Genomic DNA, 23,332 nt, shown 5'->3' with positions numbered 1-23,332 from the left:
GATGCCAAGTGTATTTTGCGATTTTAATAGTAGCACGTTGCAGTGATTTTCTCCTTACTTGTCATATAGCATTTGGAAGAGACAAAGAAGTGGGGAGGGAGAATCTTCCCAAAGATGAAGGAGACCTGGAGGACATGTGTAGGTCAAAGATGGCTTTCTGTCTACCTAGTTTGTATGATTTGAAGCTACAAACCCAAATGAAGAATGTTATGCAATTACAAATTCTCAAGGGAGGTTTTTACTCCCCTCCACTCAGTGTCAAGTTTAGAGACAGACATTTGTCTCAGTCACCAATGTGCAAGGTGGGCAATACAATTTCATTCTAGTTTAACCACTGAAACCTTAACCCTTTTAGGTCCCAGCTTTCTTTAGTCTCCTATTAGACTCCACCCCTTATGCAGGTCCTGGACTTTGTCTCCTGTACCCTAAGTGCTAAGAGGCTGTGAGAAGGTAAGCTTAAATTCACCAGATACGGCAAATGCCCTCAGTGTGACAGCTGGTTCAGAGCTCTCCTTCAGCCTCTCTGAGTCTCTGCCTTCTCTTGGTTGTTGATCTAAATATTACCTACTATCTACCCAGCTAATTGATACTATCTACCCAGCTGATTGATATAGTTACAAAGATTTTTTTCAATATTTTATCCAGTAATTTTTGTTGCTTTCATTAAGAGGGGTGGTTAATGCATCTTGTCCACTATGTTGCCAGAAAAGTAGAAATTCTCAAAAGATTGTTTTAAGATTACAAATTTCAAAATTGTTAAATGATAGTGCATTTAAAATTACGTAGTACAATGCTTAGCACGTAGCAAGCACTCAGTAACAAAGGGGAAAAGGGGGGGAAAGAATGCTCAAACAGATAAACAAGGAAGCAAGTCATCTTGCCACCACAAATAGTATGAGCTGTGCTTTTTAAGGCTGTAATCATATCTTCCTTCTTCCTACTGGTCACACCGCGTCATGAGGAAATAAAAAAGAATTCCAAAGTGAAAGGGCACAGGTTATTACTTGTGCATTAGGAGAGCAAAGAGAAATTGTTGTGCAGTTGGTCACTATGACTTCCTAAGAGGTTCTGAACTGTGGTTAAGCTTAGGGAGAATCTTTACTTGAGCTCAGGTCCAAATCTGATGAGGCTGCAGGCCTCCTCCAGAAACACTCTCTGTTTTTCTGGCTGCCCTGTTGGTCAAACTCTATGATCTCTACCTTGCTCATGACCGTCTCCATGGCCAATTCCCTAAAGACCTTTTGGAAGCCCATCTTGACCCACTTTATGGCCACTGCCTTCTCCTCCATGATCGCCTTCTTCTGCGATATTTCCTTTACCAGAGTGCCCTGCATTATCCAGTCTATGTCCATACTCCCCCTTCCTCTATGTCTTCCTTGGCAGCCTCTTCTGTGATCTACTTCATGGCTCTTGTCATGGCATCCTCCATGTCCATGACTCCTGCCAGGATTCATGCCATAACCACCCCCTTGGCTGTGGCTTAATTCATGGTGCACTCCATGGCCTACCCTGTGTCCAGAGCCATATGCTCTTCCATGAACCAGTTCATTTTCTAGGCTATAGAACATTCCAGAGCCCAGTCCTGAGTCCAGGTCCAGACCATGGAGGTTATAAATGGCTCTGTTTATCAGGGGAAAAGAAAAGTCATTCTAAAAGAGAAAAAAATATACTTTTAGAGTTAAATCCTTTTCTTTCAGATCATTAAAACTTGGATTATCAAAAATCACAAAATTTCGCTTTTCGTCCATTCTCTGTGTGTGTCTCTCTTCCTCTCATTTATTTATTTATTCACTTCTCTGAGAAAACAGACTTCCTGATTATTGCACTTGCATACTCTCTACGTGAATGCTACGATCATTGCTCTGTACGTTGGCAAATCCACATCCTGTACCTAGAGTAGAGTCTCCCAGAAATAGGGAGTCTTTCATTGAGTTAATCAGCCAAGAAAGTTGCATGTCTATGAGGAAAAGTAAAAACAAGAAACTTATGAAAGTTCATAAAATAGAAGTCAGAATAGTAGTTACCTTTGGCTGGGCAGGTATTGACAGGGAGGGGACACCAGAAACTACTCAGATGATAGGAATGTTCAATATTTTGAACGGGATGGTGGTTATTTGGGTGTGTACACATTTTTAAATGAATCAAGCTGTACACTTGAGATCTGTGTACTTCTTATAAGTTATACTTCAAATTTTTTTTTTTAAGATAAAGGAAGGCCCATTAAGAACTAGAGGTTGGAGAACCAGCTTTAAACACTGTGGCTAAGAGAACAGGCTCTCCTGTGAAGCAGACTTGGATTAGAGCCCCAGTTCTGTCACCACCTCACCCTGTGATCTTCAGCAAGCTACTTCAGTCTCTGACTCCAGTGTCCAAGCCTGTAAAATGGGATAATAAGAGTACATGCCCCAAAGGTGGTTAAGCAGAGTTAAGGAGAAACAATGCTCTCTTGCACTTCTAGTTCTGGACCTTGCACCTAGTAAACAGTTAATAAAATGCTAGTTATTATTATTACATGTTTATCTTAAACAATTAGAGGATTGTTCATGGCTGGTGAGTCACATTTTGTTCTTGCCACAGGGAGGGATCAGAGGATCTGAAATAAGAAACACAAGTAAGTTGATTATAAATTTTGCCAGCCATGGGGCTTCCCTGGTGGCGCAGTGGTTGAGAGTCCGCCTGCCGATGCAGGGGACACGGGTTTGTGCCCCGGTCTGGGAAGACCCCACATGCCGCGGAGCGGCTGGGCCCGTGAGCCATGCCACTGAGCCTGTGCGTCCGGAGCCTGTGATCCGCAAAGGGAGAGGCCACAGCAGTGAGAGGCCCGCGTACCGCAACAAACAAACAAATTATGCCAGCCGTTTGTGGCTCGTGTGTGAATTTTTCATTGATTTATTGTGTATTTACTCGGGCTCATCCTACACATGCTGAAGACCACTTCTGGAATACATACTGCCAAAATGGGAAAGTATAAGTATATGTTTTAAAAATAGAACAAGAAAGATATATTAGAATCGGAGATTAAGACCAGGATGTAGAATAGAATGCAGAAATGAAGTCTGCTGCTGGCATGTGGCTGTCACCCCTCCCCTGTCCCCAGAGAACTGCGGGGGGCTTTAGGCCTTGAAACAGGCGAGCTCTCAGAGCATCAGAAGCCTCGCCTACTCAAGGGCAGGAGTTTCTGGGGCTTCTGTCCTTGCTAAGGGTATTTTCTTGTTATCCTCCCTCACTGCGTAGTCGAGTATTTTGAAATGGCCAGCCTATCTGAGCTGTGCTAAGGGTTACCTACAAAAGTGAATTTCTTTTCACTTGGGTAAAATCATAAAAAGAGGGGGAAAGAGCCCCGTACTCTCACCCCAGGAAGTAGCATGTGGTAATATCTATGATCGTGAAAAATCTGTTGGGGGCCCGAATGATCATCACTTTCTAGAGATCCTTTTTCTGGTGCTATATAGTTCCAGCTATTTTATAATAGATATGCTTTCCCTTATCCTTGCTTCTATCCACACCACATAGACCCATACACGTACCTCTCTCTTGGGCCCCCACTTCACATTTGTTTTCTTTTTTTTCCATTTCTTGCTATATAATCTATTGTTTATATTTTCTGTTTTGCTCCCTCTCGCGGTCTTTGTATTATGCTATGTGAGAAAGTAAAAATCAGACTGAGAAAGTAACAATCTACCCTGCTGTTCACCAGGCTGGGATATAACAATGTGGATCAAACCAGATGCAAAGATTACTGGGAAGAATATTTTCCCCAAGGACACGCTGCAGCCGTAAAACATCAAAACAGCCCCCTTCGTTGAGTGACTTACTCACTTCCAGTGATTTCGTCAGTGAAAAATTTGGTTCTCTAAATAATAGACTATAGCAAATTTGCTGTTTGAAATTATATCAGTAAGAAGGAAATATCCCATTCTTGTCTGGAGAATCTAAGTTACTTTGGCACAGAGAAGCAGCCTGGATTTCCTACCCAGAGGCAGATGAGTTTCTGAATAACATTCCACATCTCTTGTAACTTTGTACTTTCCAAGGAAACCAGGTCCACGTCACAGTCTAGAGCTGCTGTGGATCCTTGTACACACAGCCCTGCTTTGTTCTGAGCTTATTAAAACTCTGCTTCATTTAACTTTCGCCCAAACTCCACACTTCCCTCAATACTGTAATGACTCTTTTCCTTAGTTGGTAAGAAGCTCCTTAGTCCCTCTAGTGTACAGTCTCCTTTGGTGCAACAAGCCAATAAATCTGACTTTGTGAGACTGCGACTTTACTCCTGCTGCTCTTATGTCGATTGGGTTAGCATATGTGTGACTCGCCACGCACTGACTGCTTTCTCGTTCTGAATATCTTGCTGGTCCCATTCCCATTATTCTATTCCCATTCATGATCCATCTTCTAGGTGGGTTCCCCCCATCTCCATGTACAATAACTCACCAGGCAAAACTCAGTCTACTAACAGTCCAACGCCAACCATGACTGCAGCCCAAGAGATGAGGATGATGCCTCAGAGCTGCAAATATCCACTTGGTTTAATCACATGTGCTGGTGTGTGGCTCACGCTAACTGTGCTTGTGCCCATGGAGACTGGGCTTGTTTTACGGGAGATGGTGCTGGTTCCAGGAGTGGTGGTTGGCTCATGGGTAGATCCTGTCCTGGTGGTCCTAGTACCTGGCACTGATGTGGTGGATGATGTGCCAATAATGGATGTGCCCAGGGCAGAGGTATTTGGGGCTCTCCCAGGGACAATATTCCTGGCAGCAGGGGATGTGGAGTCCGTTCCAGGAGCTGTGGAGACAGAGATGGGGGTAGTTGGTTTGGTACCAGTGATCCTAGTGTCTAGGAAACATGTCACACAATATGATGCATTGGTAGTGGAGATAATTAACAGGGGGGCAGGTGTCCTTAGAGCAGAGGGGTTGATCTAACACATCTCTGGTGCTGGTGGTTTGAGGAGAGGTGTTGTGGTGGGACGAGAGATGGTAGAAAGTGATTCGCCTGAGGCCACGGTCCCCAGAATAAAGGTGAGTGTCTTACAGAAGAGGAGGTAGAATACGTGCATGGATGGTGCTGTTGATGGTGGAAGCAGAAGATTGAGGAAATGGGACCATGACGCATGTGGACGTGGGAGATCTATTCAATTATGGAAGTGGTCACCCACAGAGAAGAGCGTGGGTTGGGATGAAAGGAATAGGGTCTGACAGTCTTGTGATGTAGTCACTGGGTATAAGGATGGTGCTGGAGGAAGAGATGACAGAATAAGGTTTTTCCATGGATGAGGCAGTGCTCATGGCTTGGAGCAGAGGTGACATAAGCTAACACAATCGTGGTGATCAACAAAGTCGAGCTGAGTGTGCTCGGAACAGATGACCCACGTGAAGAGGCTGGCGACCCCAGGGACGGAGGCGGGGTGGGGGCGGGGGACTCAGACAAGGTGGGAGGACAGGAGAGGCAGTAGAGATGGTGCTGTTGGCAGCAATGGTTGTGTTTAGATGAGACGTGGCTACACTGATACAAGAACAGTGTCCGTCACTGGAATAGCAGAGGGTGGCTCAGAACAAAGTGGGTAGAATCAGTTCCAGTACGAGTGCTGATGGCAAGTGCAGAGGTGGTTTTATTCAGAGCAAGTGCCAGAGTATGAAACAAAAATAGTTTGGTCTTGGACTAGAGCAAGGATTGGCAAACTTTTCCTGTAAAGGGCCAGGTGGTAAAATTTTAAGCTGTTTGGTCACAGTCTCTGTTACAGTTACGCAAAGTACCTGGAAAGCAGCTATAGATGTAAACAAACAGGTGTGACTGTGTTCCAACAGCACTTTATTTGGAAAGACAGGTAACAGGCCAGAGCTGTCTTGTGAATTACCGTTTGCATCCCCTGGACCAGGGGTCGGTACGTTGAGGCCACAGTAGTTTCAGAGGCTTTGGTGGGCACAGACTCCATAGTGGTTCCTGAGGCTGTGGTAGAAGCTATGGTGAGTGGTCTCAAAGCCTGTGGTGGTTTCATTGGTGGAGACTGTGGTGGGCACAGATGTCATCATGGAGGCTGAGGTGCTATCAGAGGCTGTGGTGGTCTCAGCAGGCACTGTGGTAGCTGTGGAGGGCACAGAGCTGTAGCTGTCACAGAGATTTTAGTGGAGACTGTTGTGGTATCAGAGGCTAGGCTGTGCTGGCAGCTGTCCTGGTCTCAGAGTTGGTGGTGGAGACCATGGTGGTCTCAGAAGACGTTGTCGTACTCCTAGAGCCGGTGGTGGACGCTGTGGTGGACACATATGCAATTGCTGAGGACGGGTAGTCTCAGACGCTTTGGTGGAGGCCTCGGTGGACTCAGAGATCAAAGTAGAGGGTGTTGTGGGCACGGATGTTATCGTGGAGGTTGTGATGCTCTCAGAGACTGTGGCTGAGGCCAGGACGGGGGACTCGCCCAAAACTCCGCCCCCGCATCAGAGTGGCTTCAGGGTGGGAGGAGGGCATCGGCTGGGGCCCAGGCGGGCCGCTCCTCGGGGGGACGTGGGGACCTGGTGGGATCCTCAGATGAGCCTACTGTCGCCCTCAGCCAGACTCTGCTCTGTTAGGGAGTGAGATTCAGGAGCCACAGGTCAAGTGGAGCCTCCAGGGAGGGAGGGCCACGGACTGGGGAACCCAGAGCCCCCACTGCCCGGCCCCGGGCCGCCCTGCTCAGGCTTCCCCTCTGCTCTCGCACCTGGAGCCTGCTCTAGCCCTAGGGATCTTGGGTGCCTGCTGCTAGGACGTGCTCTCTCTTCCCCGGGAAGGTGGCTGGGGAGCATTCCCTGCCTTGCCACTCACTCATTAAGTAATTTTTCCTAATGAGAGCCCAGCTCCAGAGCTTGTTAAAGGATTTCCCCTTAGATATCAAAGTGATCACTAGCCCGGGAGAGAGAAGTGGGAAGGGAGACATTCAGGGCCGTGCCCTGGGGCCCATGGCACCCGCTGTCCCCGTTTGCTTTGGGGAGATGTAGAACCTCCCCCACTCCCCCAAGCACACGCTCTTTGACCCCCAGTGCTCCCTTTTGGTGCCTTGGCAGGGAGACGTTGGTCGAGTTGGATGTTTTGCTTCATTTTGTTTTGGTTTTTTAATTAGGGTCCAGGCTGGGGAAATTCATGGTTAGAGGCTGGGGTTAGGGGGTATCTGCTTTCCTCCCGGAGCGAGTGACTCTCCTGTCATGGCAGCTGCCACATGCTGCATCACCATCTGCCCAGAGACTAAAAGCCGGGCAGCTTCCTCTTGTGTCCTATGGCACTCCAGCCCTCTTCCAGAGCCCAGGTGTCCTTCTCTGCCTCAAGGCTCTCTCCAGGGACCTAAGTCTGGGGTCCCTCTGGCACCTGGCTTGCCTCCTTTCTGGCACTCACGCTACAATTCTGCCCTTAGCAGAGCAGATCTGCAGCGGAAGATTCAGAGAGCCCCTCAGGCCTCAGGGCCCTCCCAGCCCAGGGCTGGGTCCTGGCAGATAATCCACTGACATGAGTGTCCGGGTTCGGATCACTGTCCGTGATGGGCTTCCAGCTTCCTGCAAATGGAGATGCCAAAAGTGGCAAAAAGCTGCTCGCGGCCCTGCTGTTTGATTCTGGATAGAGTCAAGGTTGGAAGGCCTGTGGCAAACTGGAGTGCCTTTCTGGTCAGCAGAGATGCTGATGCTATCCTCTTCCACTAAGAGTGAGACCCAAGGCTACGTGGATGATGGGCGGTGGTTTGGTTGGGACTGACATTTGGGCACGGAATGGTTTTGGAGCAGGGCTGCTCTCCTACCATGCGTATGGAACATGGCAGATGTGCATAAGTATTGGGCTTAATTCGTTAGAGTCTTGTTTTATTCTGTGTAGTGCTGCCTTGTGATAACTCGTACTGAATTATTTAATTTTAATTTTCCTGTATTTGTGTCTCAGATGAGAACTATGTCTTATACTTCTTTGTAATCCTCAACAGAATGTATAATAGGTGCTTAGAAATACTTGCTTATTAATTAACCCATTTTCTCCTCATTTTGTCACCATGCAAATGAGCCAGGCATGAACTCAGGCTGGCTCTTCTGGAAATCCAGGAACGAGCCATTTTAGGAACAGTGGAAATTCAGCCTCCTCTTCCTCGACCCTCCAAAGAATTCCTGTCTTCCAGCCACTCCTGCTCAAGGTCATCTGTAAGGTCACAGCCAGAGCCAGGAACACCAGTCAGGACTTTCTCCCAACTGATAGCCCAGTAATTATGATGCCTTACTTTATAAATATTTTACACTTTATTGTAAAAAGGCCAATAGATAGAAAGAAGTTATCTGTCATCAGCTAACTCTCCCTTACTCCCTCTGCCCAATCAGTAATAAGTGAAAGGGCTTTAGTAAATTGGAGAGAAAATCCAGAAAACATACACAGATGAAATGTCTGCAAGGAGAAAAATCAGAATCTGGGGTGAAGGTGTGGAGAGAATAGGGGCAGTAGAGAAGATGGATGACTCCTACAGAAAAAAAGCCAAGACTCTGGGGCTTTGCGGGGAGAGAGGAAAATAAATGATGAGTGGGGAACACCGTCAAGGAGGGTCTGGGGTGGGGATCCATGAATGAGACTGCAGGCCAAACAAAAATCCCTCCCTGTGTGCCCACACACAGTCCAGCAAGGCAAGCCAACAGGATGCCCACTGCAGACGTTTAGGAAAACTAAGGGACACAGGAGGGAGCGGGAAGAGCCGTCTGGGTGACAGATATTTATGATCTTTTCTGGAATTTTTCTGAGAATGGAGAGGGTGGAGAAGGAAATCCTCTTTTCTTCTCAGATCCTATATTTTCATTAAAAAAAAAACAAAAACAGTCAAGGGCCCTGGGAACTCAGAGACAAGCCGGTTTCCCACAAACTCTAAGTAATAGTAGATGGAAATAATATAGGTTGGTCCTGAAACCCAGAAACTCTGTCTTTCGACTCGCCCTGCCCATAACCCTGACTCACAGTCAGTCTGGAGCATTGCCTTCTAAGGCTCCCGAACTTCCCTTCACTGTGCTGTCCCTCCCAAAACTCAGAGTCCTATATTGATCCCCACTCTGTACATCCATCAGATGCCTTTTCATTTTCAGATCATCATCTTCTCTAGAGAACACTTGCCTGTATTATTCGTTCTTTCTTTTCTATACCCCAAACTCATATCCTTTTTGCTTATCACTTCACCCCTTGACCAGTTTCAATAACACAGCAGTTGAAGGGTTGAAGTGTTAACCATCAGTACTTTGCCCTTCCTGGAGTCCAGGAAATAGGAATTGTGGGTTTCATTTTCCATCCAGGAAAGGGGTAAGGCATGGAAGAGCTGGGGGTTGGCGAGTTCTGAAAGATCATTGTGGGGAAGAGATCTGGGTCATGCCGAGAGTCCGTTGCTCCATCAGGTGGACTGGATAGGAAATGGGGCCCCCATCATCCTCTGGGTCATTGTCCTCAGTGTTCTGGGTCAGTGCACGGTGTGTTCGTGCCAAATAGGAGACCTGTGATTGGGAAGAGAAAGGAGGAGTGAGTACCATCTGCCATGCCATTTACTTTCCTCGACACCCATATCTCAGGTCCTTTGATTCTATTCTCCCTGACCCTGGACGTTGGCTTGCTCCTTTCCCAAGATTCCGTTCAAACCCTAATCCTTATTCCAGCCCCAGATCCAGTACATTGAGTTCCAGACTTCATCTCCAGTTCCTTCCTCTGTCTTATTTTCCTTATTCTAATATCCCCCATTCTCACACCCCAGACTCTATCTCCAACTCCAAAATTTTCCCTACTTTACACCCTTTTGTTCTCAGCCACTGCTTTCTTCCCAATTCCACTTTTCATGTCGCACGCATCTATTTTCTTTTTCCATAGTTTCCACCACCACAATCCCTCTATTACCATCCTCCACACTATGCCTCTTTTCCTAGACTTATTAGTCCCTCCAGTTCTGATCCATAACATCTCCTCAACTCCTTATCCCATGGGTTCACTCCCCTGGGCGTCACTCTCCCTTACCAAGAAAATCAGGCCAAGGAACACCAGGAGGAGAATCACTATCAACAGGACCACGATAACTATGGCCCATGCAGGGAAGGAATCATTCTCCCCCCTCTCTCCAGCATGGAAATCTCCTTGTGAGCCAGCTTTGTTCTGGTGTGGATGGCTCTTGTCAGGGGCTTCCGACATGATAGAGCTGGTGGCTGTAGAAGAACCAACTGACACATGACGGGAAACCTCAGGTTTTTTTGGACAAGGAGAGGTAGTACTGATAGACGTGTCTCCTGTGACCTTCACTGGAGGTCTTATACTCTCTGTGGCTGCTGTGACTTTTGTTGAATTTTCTGTGTGTTTAATTGGGGATTTTATGGTCTCAGTGGCCAATGTGGTCTTTCCTTGGTGTCTAGTAGATTCTGCTGGAGCTCCTGAGTTCTTGTAATGGGTCCATTTGGTCTTTCCTCCATGTCCTGTGGGCTTTGCAGGGGCTCCAGTGCTTCCCTCATGGATCGATGTGGTCTTTCCTTCATGTCCCATGGGTTTTCCTGGGGCTCCACTGGTCCTCTCATGGCCTGATGTGGTGCTTCCTCCAGGTGCTGTGGGCCTTTCTGGGGCCCCCATGGTCCTCTCATGGCCTGACACAGTGCTTCCTCCATGTCCCGTGGATGTTTCTGGGGGCCCCGTGGTCCTCTCATGGCCCGATGTGGTCTTTCCTTCGTGTCCTGTGGGTGTTTCTGGGGGCCCCGTGGTCCTCTTGTGGTCTGACAAGGTGCTTCCCCTGTGTCCCGTGGGTGTTTCTGGGGCCCCCGTGGTCCTCTCATGACCTGATGTGGTCTTTCCTCCATGTCCCGTGGATGTTTCTGGGGGCCCCGTGGTCCTCTCGTGGCCCGATGTGGTCTTTCCTCCATGTCCTGTGGGTGTTTCTGGGGCCCCCGTGGTCCTCTCATGGCCTGATGTGGTCTTTCCTCCATGTCCCGTGGATGTTTCTGGGGGCCCTGTGGTCCTCTCATGGCCTGATGTGGTCTTTCCTCTGTGTCCTGTGGGTGTTTCTGGGGGCCCCGTGGTCCTCTTGTGGCCTGACAAGGTGCTTCCCCTGTGTCCCGTGGGTGTTTCTGGGGCCCCCGTGGTCCTCTTGTGGCACGATGTGGTCTTTACTCCGTGTCCCGTGGGTGTTTCTGGGGGCCCCGTGGTCCTCTCGTGGCCTGATGTGGTCTTTCCTCCATGTCCTGTGGGTGTTTCTGGGGACCCTGTGGTCCTCTCGTGGCCTGACAAGGTGCTTCCCCTGTGTCCCATAGGTGTTTCTGGGGCCCCCGTGGTCCTCTCATGGCCTGATGTGGTCTTTCCTCCATGTCCTGTGGGTGTTTCTGGGGGTCCCATGGTCCTCTTGTGGCACGATGTGGTCTTTACTCCGTGTCCTGTGGGTGTTTCTGGGGGCCCCGTGGTCCTCTTGTGGCCTGACAAGGTGCTTCCCCTGTGTCCGCTGGGCATTTCTGTGGCCCCTGAGGTCCTCTTGTGGCCTGACACGGTGCTTCCCCTGTGTCCCATGGGTGTTTCTGGGGCCCCCGTGGTCCTCTCGTGGCACGATGTGGTCTTTCCTCCATGTCTTGTGGGATTTTCTGAGGCTCCTGTGGTCCTCTCATGACTTGACGTGGTTGTTTGTTTTTGTTCTTTAGGTTTTCCTGGCTTTTGTGTGGTCTTTTCAGTGGTTTTGTCTGAGGTGGTACATGGTGTTGTAGTTTTAGCTGGGTTACTTGTTACTGTTGGTCTCTTTGTTGTGCTCTTAAGACAAGTTGTCTTGCTCTTGGGCGCTGGGGTTGGATGTTTTTTGTGAACCGATCCTTTATCTGTGTTAGTGGAGTCATTAGTATTGTTGTGTTTGTTCCCGGTAATTAGGTCTTTTCCTTGAATGCTGGGTTTTTGTTCAGATGTGTGAGGAGGATCTTGAGTTGCAGAGCTTTGGGAGTTATCTACATCCTGGTGAAGCAGCTTGGAGTGGTGTGTGGTATTGCATTGGTGTTTTTGCTTATGGGTTTCTGTAGATTTTGAGCGGTCTGGGGAGCTGTGTTCTGAATGAAGAGCAGTGTGGTCAGAGCGGTTAATAGAAACAGGGCCTTGAGCCAGAGAGGAAAAATGATCAGATGTTGGGTGTTCACGAGTTTTCTGGTGTTCTTGAAGTGTGGTAGCACCTGTGAAGGGAGAGAGGCAAATAAGAAACTTCCTCCATGCTCTTCCCTGCTTCCCTTCTCACCTCATCTCTCGGGGTCCCTTTGTTACCCAAGATGTATCTCCCCAGCCAGTCTCTTCAGAATACTCCGGTATCTAATCCCCATTCTCACCTCCAGTCTCTGGACCTTTGTTGAGGCTGTCCTTTCAGCAACAATGCCACCTCTCTCCTCTCCACCTCTACTCCTCAGTTCTCAAGTTCAGATCTTTCTAGCTGTATGGCATCTTTCCTGATCTTTCTAAGCAGATAAGATCCAGCTTCATTTCAGTGCTCAAAAAATTCTTTGTTAGTTACTCTTTCCTGCTACCTTCAACGTGACATTACAGTTGTTTGTGTGCCTGTCAACCTCCCTGTCCGGCTTATCACATTGTAAGATTTTGAGAGGAGATATTGACTAGCCTTTTGCTCTGCAAGTGCTGTTTTAGAGTTTATATACTTATGGAATGGAGCTGCCTTTCCACTGCAGAGCTGAGAGGAAAGGGAATAAATGTCAGAATCTCTATCTTTCCTTAATAGTCCAGCTCCATCCCAAATGTGACTGTGTGAGAGACTGCGGTGAGACCTCTGGCAAAACTTCCCACAGAGATTAGTAAGTAGACACAGGTGATGCGTGAGAGGATAAGAAGAGGGATGGACGGTAGGTAGAGGAGGGGGATGGGAACCTTTCATTTTGGTGATGAAGATTGACCTGGATGCAGGGAAGCGGATGAGATGACTCAACCCTTATGGTTCCCCACTGGCTCCCCCTCTTCACACACCTGAAGCCATCTGAGATAGATGAAGGTGATCCTTCTGAAAGAAAAGGATATCGACTTGGGGGTCCTGGGAGGTGTGAACAAGGCAGCTGGATTCTGGCAGGGACCGACTATGTTTATGAACAGGGAGTGAGGGAAAACACCCCTATCAATGAACAGATGTGGGCCTTAATTCCATGGAAGAACAACCAGTGGGAACAGAGGAGATGTCTCTGATATCTAACCAGGACAGTAAGAGCCAGCAGAGCGGGAAAAGTGAGAGAGATAGCGTCGTTACATAACTGAGCTTTCCAGACTCTGTTAACTCAAGGTGGCAACCAGAGCCTGGACACACTCCCAGTCACCGGAAACCACAATCCATCCACCTCCCTGCTGACTCCTTAAGAGGGTTGAGGGTTGGGGAACTTAGTCCTTGAAAGAAATACGGGTGGACGAGAAGGGGGTGAGGGTAGGAGGGAAGCCCAAGTCCCTGATGGGATTCAAGGTTGGGGAGAGAGAGGAGGGCTGAACTGCCAGGCCCTCACTTCACCAGGCCGGGTCCATTCTCTGATTCCCTCGGCAGCAATACCGACCGTGGCCCTTGTTTATTGGGCCCCTTCTTGGGGCCAGGAGCTCAGCTAATTGCCTCATAGTCACTCTCTTTCTGGGTTGTCTTCTAAGGTGATTGATCTCCCAGCTCGCCACAAGGCATCTTAGAATCTGTCAATGTCCCTATTTTACAGCCAAGAAACTTGAATTTCTTGGAGCAATGGTGACTTGCACACAATCCCACAGCCACAGCAATGGCCAACCTTTCTGGAACACTTACTGGGAGACAGGCAGGTCCTACGAAGGAGGGCATGTATTAACTCATTTACTTTTTACAACAACCATTTGAGGTTGAGAACTATTTGTTATTCTCCCTTTTTATAGATGAGGAAACAAGGTTCAGAGAGGTTAAGTAATCTCCCCAAGGACACTCAGCAAGAGGTTGAGACAGAACTGGAACATGCATTCTGGGCTCCCAGGACCAGGCTTTAATCGGTTAAGACCACACTATACAGCCTATAGGTCAGCCCAGTCTCTTGGGGAAGGAAGAACACTGACATTTGTGGAACCTCTGAAAGATGATGTTCATATATTTGTTTAGGTACTTCCCTGGTGGTGCAGTGGATAAGACTCGGCGCTCCCAATGCAGGGGGCCTGGGTTCGATCCTTAGTCAGGGAACTAGATCCCACATGCATGCCACAACTAAGAGTTCTCATGCCACAACTAAGGAGCCCGTGAGCCGCGACTAAGACCCAGTGCAACCAAATAAATAAATAAAGTGTACCACTCAGTGGGTTAAAAAAAAAAAGACCAAAAACATATATTTGTTTATTTAATCTTCACCACGAACTTGTGAGGCAAGTGTACGATCTTACTCTTTTACAGGTGAGGAAAGGAAGTTCAAAGAAGGTGAGTGATTGGCAGAGGCTTTTCACTACACCCCAGATGCTTTTAAATGTGATAGGAGATGACTAAGTATCCATGGAGTGAATAAATGTGCAGGCGGCAGCCCGGAGTGGCAAATTCCACGGGCCTTAAAGAATCAGAGGAGAGGACAGAGTCCAGGCACTATCCCTCACTAGGTTTGCATCCTTACTCAGGTCACTTAAATGCTCCGAAGCCCCATGCCCTCAACAGTAAATAACGATGATGTCAACCTACCAGTTTAGTGTGAGGACTAAAGGAAGTATGGAGCATAGAAGACTCTTTAAAGTGTTTGCTGAATTCAGGTTGTAGTCTTTGAAACAATCTCATACTTTGCTCTGCTCTTCTCCTGGTAGTAAGGGGAGCCTGAGCCTGTGGCCTTGCCCTCCTGTCTTCTGCAGCTCCAGGTGTCTCTCCTGGCTTCCCCACCCCCACCCCATATACTTCTGCGTCTACCTTGACCACACCTTCAATACCCCCCCACCCCCCACTCCCCCACCCCACCCCCAACCCCCCACACACATTCCTGAGCCACTTCCCCTTGCTGTGTTTTATCAGCATTGCACTCACCAGTTTCTAATGTATTACAAGTGCGGTTTACTTCCCCCAGTGGCAGGGACTTTTATGTGTTTTATTCATTGCCTAGGTCTCCAGGCCAGAGCAATGTTTGACCCATAGGAGGCACTTCATAAGTATTTGTTGAATGGATGAATGAGACAATATTTTAAGACTGATGAAAACTCTTCAGAAGCCATGCCAACAACCTTTCATTATGCGTATTAAGTAAGAAAACAAACATAATTGTGGCCTCCAAAGGTTGGGAGACCAAGGGTAACTTCTGCTATGTTAAGTAATTGAGCCCTGAGATGAAAAGATGTTGAAAGAAGGTCTCTCGCCCACCCGTTTTGGGATATTGGTCGTTATTTAATCACAGGAGCCACATAGTCAATAACTAGACTCAGATAATTAGATTTTAGAATTCCAGCATCACATAGTTGTGGAACCATTGATTATAAAATCTGGAGTTGAAGCTCAAGGGATTCCTTGGTCCTGAGCCTTGAGGCAAATCAGTGACCTAACCCCCAGGTTGAGATGACCATCTCTTCTCCCCAGTAGATCTGTCATTGGTAGCAACTTTCTTTTCCTAGGAAGTTTCCACCATAAGATATTCATTTCACTGACTATAATAATGGTCAGAAAAGAACTGTTTTGGTCACTGAGGTATAGGTAGAGAGCAAAACCTGGCTTTAGCACAAGACACTGGTAGTAGATACTCAGCCTGGATAAAAGAGTAAAAACAAATCCCACAGCATCAAAACTATGTACAGTTCCAAGGGTCTGTTCTATCTGCTTCATGCACTGGTTTGAAAAGAAGATGGATATCCTACTAAGTGACTCGTGCTATGGAGTCTCTGTTAGAGCAGCCTCACGCAAAAGAGTCCCTCAAAAATGGCTTACTCCATTTGCAATAATGTGCATAAATGTTTGTTAAAGTGTCTATACAGTTTAAGTTCAATATGTGACCTAAAACACAGACATAGTAAAAAAAGATGAAAGGGAAAAACACTCAAGTGTTTGCATGGACAACTACAGAGTATTAGAAAAGATTTTCTTTTTCTTTCTAATTTTTTCCATTTTTCAGCTTCTAGATTGAGCATATATTATTTTTGTCATAGAAATTAAATCAAATAACATTTACTATAGGAAAATGTCTTTTTTTAGATTCTCCTCAGGCAGGACCTCAGCCCCGTCTGTGCTTTCTTCAGTGATGATTTAATCTAGATGCTGCACCTGTGGTTCTGTGGCTGCATGATGCCGACTCTGGGGTTCTAGGATCTAGTTATCTGAGTCTGGGTATTGACTGGTCCTGTGGATAAGTGACAGGGCATACCCCAGACCTGTGGGCTAAAGGTCTTCATCCACTCCTCTTGTCACTCTTCCCTCCCTACCCTGGCCGCACCGTCTGCTGGACACACTTATGTGTCAGCCCTGACTCACACTCCACTTGCACCCTGACTCCATTCCAACCCCACCCCAGACTCAAGCCCTCCCTCACCTATCACCCCCTTGCTCTTCTCTGCAGAATCTGAGCGCCCAGCGGCTCTTCCCTCCCCACCCGTCCCCTGCATCCCAGCCAGCCAAGCTCTAGCGTGACTGTCTCCCACACCACACACACAGAGCCCAGAGTGTCCTGCTCCAGAATTCGGATCTTGAGTGTGCCCTGTGCCTGTCCTGTGCCTCAGAGAAAATCTGCCTCAAAAGTGAATGTGAAGAGGGACTTCCCTGGTGGTGCAGTGGTTGAGAATCCACCTGCCAATGCAGGGGGCACATGTTCAATCCCTGGTCTGGGAAGATCCCACATGCCTCGGAGCAACTAAGCCCCCGCGCCACAACTACTGAGCCTGAGCTCTATAGCCCGGGAGCAACAACTACTGAGCCTGTGTGCCACAGCTACTGAAGCTCGTGCACTCTAGGGCCTGTGCTCCGCAACAAGAGAAGCCCCCACAATGAGAAGCCTGCGCACTGCAGCGAAGAGCAGCCCCCGCTCGCTGCAACTAGAGAAAAGCTCGCATGCAGCAACGAAGACCCGACACAGCGAAAAATAAATAAAATTTAAAAAATAAAAATAAAATAAACTGTAAAAAAAAAGTGAATGTGAGGGAAAAAAGTGAATGTGTGTGGAAATGATTCAGGACTCATCCCCTTCTGACCCCTACGAGTTCCTCTTCCTCAGCAGCAGCAGGACAAGAGAGGAGGGAGAGCGGCAGGTGAGACAATCAGCCTGACAGGAAGGGGAAGAGAAGGTGCGCGGGACTGGGTGGTGGGCGGCTCAGGGCGGCTCTGATGCCTCTGTCCCCAGACCCTCGAGGTGGGGGGAAGGGCATCAAATCAAGACACTGCTGAGACCCAGCAGAGACAACTTAGAGATTCCTCAGCCCCTGCCCCTGCCCCTGCCGTCCACCATCTGCCCAGTCACCAGCTCGCATCCCCTCCGGCCCCAGCGTGACCCTGAGCTCAGGGAAGGAGAAACTCCCTCTAACATCACCCTCGATCAAATACCATTGGAAGGATAAGCTGCTGCTTCCCCTGCCCACAGTGCTGCCCAGAGCACCCAGACTCACAACCTTCCCGGGCCTGGTTTGGGATCATCGACACTGTTACCGTGGATGACCCTATGCAGTAAGTAGAGAGTCTCTCTGAATCTATTTTTGCCAAGTGTCTACCTTGTAAGACCCTCCTCTGAATTGCCCAGGCCCCTCCAAGCTGCCCCTGTGTTTGGGCATCTCTGCTCCCCAAGTTCAGTCACAAAACTCTCTTAACTAAGTGAACTAATTTTGCAATTTCACTTTATCTTATAGGGTCTATTTTGCTTGTCAAATTTTCTTTTCTTTCTTTTTTTTTTTTTTAATGATTCAGCACCTCTTTTTTTTTTTTTTAATTTACTTAATTTTATTTATTTTTGGCTGTGTTGTGTCTTCGTTGTTGTACTCTGGCCCTCTCCAGCTGCAGTGAGCAGGGGTCACCCTTCGCTGCAGTGTGCGGGCCTCTCATTGCGGTGGCCTCTCTAGCTGCGGAGCACAAGCCCTAGGCCTGGGCACCCCAGCAGCCATGGCTCGCGGGCTCTAGAGCGCAGGCTCAGCAGCTGCGGCGCGTGGGCCCAGTTGCTCCGCAGCATGCGGGATCTTCCCGGACCAGGGCCCGAACCCGCGTCCCCTGCATCGGCAGGTGGACTCTTAACCACTGTGCCACCAGGGAAGCCCTCTTTTCTTAAATTTTTATTGGAGTATAGTTGATATACAATGTTGTGTTCATTTCAGGTGTACAGCAAAGTGAATCAGTTATACATATATGTATATCCACTTTTTTAAAACAATTTTTCCCCCTATAGGCCACCGTCAAACTTTTCTATATTCACTTTCTTACCAAAGCCTTGGGATGTTTCCCAATTGTAAAACGGGGATAAAACCATACACACCTTATCGAGTTGTCGTGCGGATTAAATAAGTAAACACAGACGAAGTGCCTAGAACAACGCCAAGCACATAGTAACTTCATGTCAGCCAGGCGGCATCCTTCCCATTTTACAGAAGCCCAGACTAAGTACATGGGCCAGAGTCAGGGCTGGAACCCAGATCAGAACTGAGCAGGGCTCTTGGGAAAGAAATGCACCTTATGCCCCCTGAGGACAGCGGTGGGGGTGGCATGGTGGAACCCCAGCTTGCCTCTGTGACTTTGGACAAGCCCTTTACCTCTCTGAGTCTCATTCGCCTCACTATAAAATGGAACATTACTAACCACCTCAGGGGATTTGAGGACATGAAATGAGATGAAGTACCTCCCTCGAGCGCCTGTGAATTCCCTGCAGGGGCTCAGGGAGTGTAAGATCCCTGCCGCTGCCTACCCAGGACTGCCAGCCCAGCCAGCGTCTTTATCCAGACTAAAAGAAGTCCCCCTCTGGTGGCTGCAGCCTTGCAGGCCATGTCTTGAGGAGCAGCGCATAGGCTGTAATTCACCTCCGACATGCCCCTTAGATGGCGAACTTGAGCAATGTACACCCCAGGCAGCTGTATGTAGTAGCTCCGAACCCACCCCCTTTCCCACCACATAGTCGCTTGCTGTTCATTTCTGTGATCGGTCGTTCAACCGTATGAATGCTAAGAAACAACGCCTCTCTATTTTCTATCCCCCCAAGTGATGATGACCCCTTCGTCTCTGAGGGCACCTTACCTGCCTCCCAGGAAGCTAGAAGGAAGAGGAAGCAGCACTGGAGGCGAAAGATGGAATGGATGCAGTGGGCCGGCTGAGCCATGTTGGAGATGGATGGCTGCTTGAGGCCATGGGCTGGAGTCCCCTCAGCTTATATGGGCCCAGGTTTGACGTCATTGGGGCTGGGGCCCCTCAGGCCTAAATCTTAAACAAATGGAACTGCCCCACCCCACAGGGGTGCCCTGATAACGGGAGACCGCAGCTGCTTCGTCATGAAGTGAGGTACGTGGATGCCTACTGAAAGGGTGGGATCTGGGGGCAGGGAAAGGCAACTGGGAGGGACAGACTCCTGCCCCAGCCCCAGTGGAAGGTGAGGGGTTGGGTGGGCAGCCTCCAGGGTTCTGGGCAGGTGGGGAGCAGATGATGGGTTCCAGAAGGACTGAGTTCTGCCTGGGGCCAGATGGGGAGGGGGCTGGTTGAATGCCTGGATTCTGGGAGGAGGTTCAAATTCTGGTTCTTCTCCAGCTGCACATTCCCCCTCCCACTTCTCTCGTGTCAGCCCAGCTCTCCACACCCCTTACTCACACAAGGTCACTCTTTTTGCCCTGGGTGGAGCTGTCCATGAGTATCAGGTGAAAGAGCAGAGAAGGGGGAAAGCCCTCACATAGCAGAGACAGGTGCTTCCAGGTGTCCAGAGATGACACAAGAAGTGGGGACAGTGGGGGCAGTGGCGGAGACAAGACAGCTATGGAACCCCAGGGACTGACATTCCTCACCAGGGATGCCAGCAGGTCCAGGCCACCCAGAGGCACTGAAGGCAAGATCTTTGGCAGAGATGCTCAGTGGACAGGGGCTCTGCCTTCCCTCTCCCCCCACCCCGTCCTCTCCCACCTCAGCCCAGTGACAGTCTCTTTGCCTGCAAGCCCCCATCCACCCCTAAACAGAAAAGCAGACCTCTCATTTCTAGGAGCTCCCTGGAGTCTCTCTCTCCCCTTTGTCCTGATTCCATGCCTGAAGCAAACATTAGCTCAGAGACTGTCAAAATTCATACACTGCGTTCCCAAGAGACAGTGGCTGAGGCTGGAGTAAGGGGAGGACAGGCTACCTGGGACTCTAAGGAGAGAGAAAGCCATGGGTCCAGGTGTCTCAGTCACTGCCCCTATCGCCCACTTAATTTGTTCACTGTGGGTCTCCGCTACTGGAAGTCAGCACCCTGCAGGTGAGGTCTGCTGCATCCCCAGCACCTGGGACAGGGCCTGGCACACAGGAGACAATCAATAGTGTTGACTCGGCCGAATGGAGTGGAAGCCAGGGCTGGCTACTGCCTCTAGGGGGACGTGGAACAGGCAGAGGGAGTGGAGAGGGCTGGACCCAGAGGGCAGGAGGCCAGGGCCCTGGGGCAGTGGGGCTCATGGGAGGACTAGAGGGCCAATATGTGAATCCGTCTCAGTACTTGGCATGACTGGTCCCTAAGCCCTAGGCAGGGCTGGAATGGGAGGGAAGAGGAGCGGCCAACTGCTCGTTAATGCAATTAATGGGAGATTAATTAAGCTCCATGGAGTCAGGCGCCTAACTGCTCAGAACTGGGCAGCCTTCCTCCCAGGCAAAGCGTCCTGAAGGATGGGGAGACTGAGGCAGAGGCAGACCCCCTCCCCTGCGGCTTCATCTAGACGCAGGGCTGACTGACAACTCCTGTTTCCACTAGTCTGCTACCCCACGCTTTCCCCCAAGGACCCAGGCCTTAGTAGAATAAGGGACAGTAATACTGCTTATATCACAGGGCTGCTGTGAACTAAAATATGTACAGTACCTGGCACATAATAAGTGTTATTTAAGTGTTGTTATTATTATACATTATTAGTTATTATTAATGAGGAATATGGAGCACAGAAAGGTTAAGTAACTTGCACGAGGTCACACAGCTATAATGACAAAGCCAGGATTCAAAACCCAGGTTATAAACTAACTTCACAGAGTTGATTCTTCACTGCCTAGAGCTGAATTTAGCACCTCCATGGGCTGGTCAGCCCACAGTGCTCCCAAGCCTCTCTTTCAGTGGCCCCAAACCCCCATTCCTGCTCGGTCAGTGTTTCCTCTCAGCCACCCAAACTGCGGTTCCCTTTTCCCCTCATCCCTCCCTAAGTGTGGCAAGCTGTCATCTTTTACCCTGAAGCCCCTGTTCTTCTCAGAGTTCTGGGGCACCAGGTCCCAGCTCCACTGGCCTCAGGGACCCACACATTTGGACCATAGCTTCACTCACCTTTTTTTTTTTTAAGATTTTTTTGATGTGGACCATTTTTAAAGTCTTTATTGAATTGTTTACAATATTGCTTCTGTTTTGTGTTTTGGTTTTTTGGCTGTGAGGCATGTGGGATCTTAGCTCCCCTGCCAGGGATTGAACCTGTACCCCCTGCATTGGAAGGCGAAGTCTTAACCACTGGACTGCCAGGGAAGTCCCCACTCACCTTTTTTTTTTTGCAGTATGTGGGCCTCTCACTGTTGTGGCCTCTCCCGTTGCGGAGCACAGGCTCCGGACGCGCAGGCTCAGCGGCCATGGCTCACGGGCCCAGCCGCTCCGCGGCATGTGGGATCCTCCCGGACCGGGGCACGAACCCGTGTCCCCTGCATCGGCAGGCGGACTCTCAACCACTGCGCCACCAGGGAAGCCCCCCACTCACCTTTTTGATACCATACAGTAGGCTGACAGTTGCTGCCACCAAAGTGAGAGTGATCAACACAATGGCCCAGTCAGGGACAGAGCCCTTCTCCTGTGGCTTTGGGCCTGAGGAACACAAGGAGACTTCAACCCCCTGACCCCCACTGCCCTCTGTGACTTTCCATCCTTCCTTCTGTGACTCTGACATCTATGTAACTCTAAGACCACGTTTCTCTGTGGAGTTCTGTCTTGTCATCTCGGGAACAGAATCTCAGTGGAGGGGGTTTTAAAGGGCTTCACTCCAAGCCCCAGTCAGCTCTTCCCAACACCTGTGGACATGTCTGTCAGTGTCTAAAGTCCTCACTGACATCCACGTCTCTCCATCTTTCTGAACCTTCCTCCATATCGCAGGCTCTATTGTCCGCGTCTCTCTCCATCTGTGATGTCTCTGCACTGTGAGGGTCCCTGGGTGGGTCTCTCTCCTTCTTCTGAGCCCCCCGTCCTCCCACCGCCCCACACTAACTCTGATCTCTAAGGGGAGCCAGAGTCGGTTGTGTGTTTTCCCTCCACTCATTTCCTGCCCTCGGACTGCCTGATGGGGAGACTAGGATTGAAGGGGAGGGGAGGAGGGAGACAGAGGGAGGAGGGAGGACAGAATCTGTGCAGGGGATGCTTGTTGCCCTGGAAAGACAGATTGGGCCACGAGGAGTAAAGTTGAAAACCTTTTGAGGAAGCAATCAGGTAACCAGACATCTGGCTGCTGGTCGAACCAGAGGCTTGAGGGGGAACCGAAACCCTTTTAAGTATTGGAGACATCCTCAGACATACTCAAAACACAGTTGAAAGCAGGTCCTAATGCCTGTCCCTACACTCCTGTCCAGGAGCCGAGCTGCCTGCAGGTCAATGACCCAATGCAAACAAGAGCACCTTACAGGTCGGGACGCTGAGCTCAGGTCGGGACGCTGAGCTGGTGGCCGCCCCAGCTGTGGTGGCAGTGGAACTTCCTGAGACAGCTCCACTTGGTGTGGAAGTCCCAGGCACAGGTGAAGCAGTTCCAGGGGCTGTTGTGGCCGAGAAAGATCCCAGAAAGGCAGAGGGGAAAACAGCTAGAGGAGATGTGAGTGAGAACAGAAGCAGAAATTCCATCCAGTGCCCCCTCAATTGAAATCCTAGCAAGTTTTTGGTAGAAATTGACAAACTGATTCAATGAAAATGAAAGGACTGAGAATAGCTAAGACAGTCTTAAAGAAAAACAAAAGTGGAAGACTTACACTAGCAGACCTCAAGTCTTGCTGCAAAGCTGCAGACATTAAGGACTGTGGCACTGGAGTAAGAACAGACAGAACAGGAGAGAGTCCGGAAATAGACCCACACATACATGGTCACTTGACTTTTAATAAAGGGACTCACACATTTCAATGGTGGGGAGAGAGGGAGGGTCTTTGAAATGAATTGTTCTGGGGCAACTGGTTATCTGTAAGGGGAGAAAAGGAATCTTGACCCCTACCTCACTCCATACACAGAAATTAATCTGAGATGCATAATAGGTTTAAATTTGAAAGCAAAAATAATAAAGTTTC

At 49.2% G+C, this 23,332-nt stretch overlaps 2 protein-coding genes across 2 annotated transcripts in view; one reads left to right on the top strand and one right to left on the bottom strand.

Moving 5' to 3' along the window:
• The window catches only part of SFTA2 (surfactant associated 2), a 69,623-nt gene that overhangs the window by 40,761 nt on the left and 5,530 nt on the right, over positions 1-23,332 (top strand). The window contains exon 3 of the mRNA XM_067752472.1: positions 19,083-19,378. The gene's annotated coding sequence lies outside the window, so the exon portion shown is untranslated. The remainder of the gene's footprint in view (positions 1-19,082; positions 19,379-23,332) is intronic.
• MUCL3 (mucin like 3) lies at positions 9,321-19,321 on the bottom strand. The gene is made up of 3 exons (XM_067755745.1): positions 19,118-19,321; positions 9,979-10,868; positions 9,321-9,467 (listed from the first exon to the last, which is right to left on the bottom strand). Exons 1-3 carry the CDS (start codon positions 19,197-19,199, stop codon positions 9,321-9,323), a joined length of 1,119 nt encoding a protein of 372 aa, XP_067611846.1. The 5' UTR covers positions 19,200-19,321.

This window comes from Pseudorca crassidens, chromosome 10, assembly GCF_039906515.1.
Source record: "Pseudorca crassidens isolate mPseCra1 chromosome 10, mPseCra1.hap1, whole genome shotgun sequence".
NCBI lineage: Eukaryota > Metazoa > Chordata > Mammalia > Artiodactyla > Delphinidae > Pseudorca > Pseudorca crassidens.
The sequence above is the reverse complement of the archived record's forward strand: the minus strand, read 5'-3'. Positions and strand labels throughout refer to the sequence as shown.

Excerpts from the sequence above, each read along its gene's own strand:
- MUCL3 (XM_067755745.1), bottom strand. The coding sequence starts at position 19,199 with ATGGCTCAGCCGGCCCACTGCATCCATTCCATCTTTCGCCTCCAGTGC. Across the intron at positions 10,869-19,117 it reads TCTAGCTTCCTGGGAGGCAG|GACATGGAGGAAAGACCACA; the intron begins GTAAGGTGCCCT and ends AAACACCCACAG. Across the intron at positions 9,468-9,978 it reads TCCTTGGCCTGATTTTCTTG|GTCTCCTATTTGGCACGAAC; the intron begins GTAAGGGAGAGT and ends TCCCAATCACAG.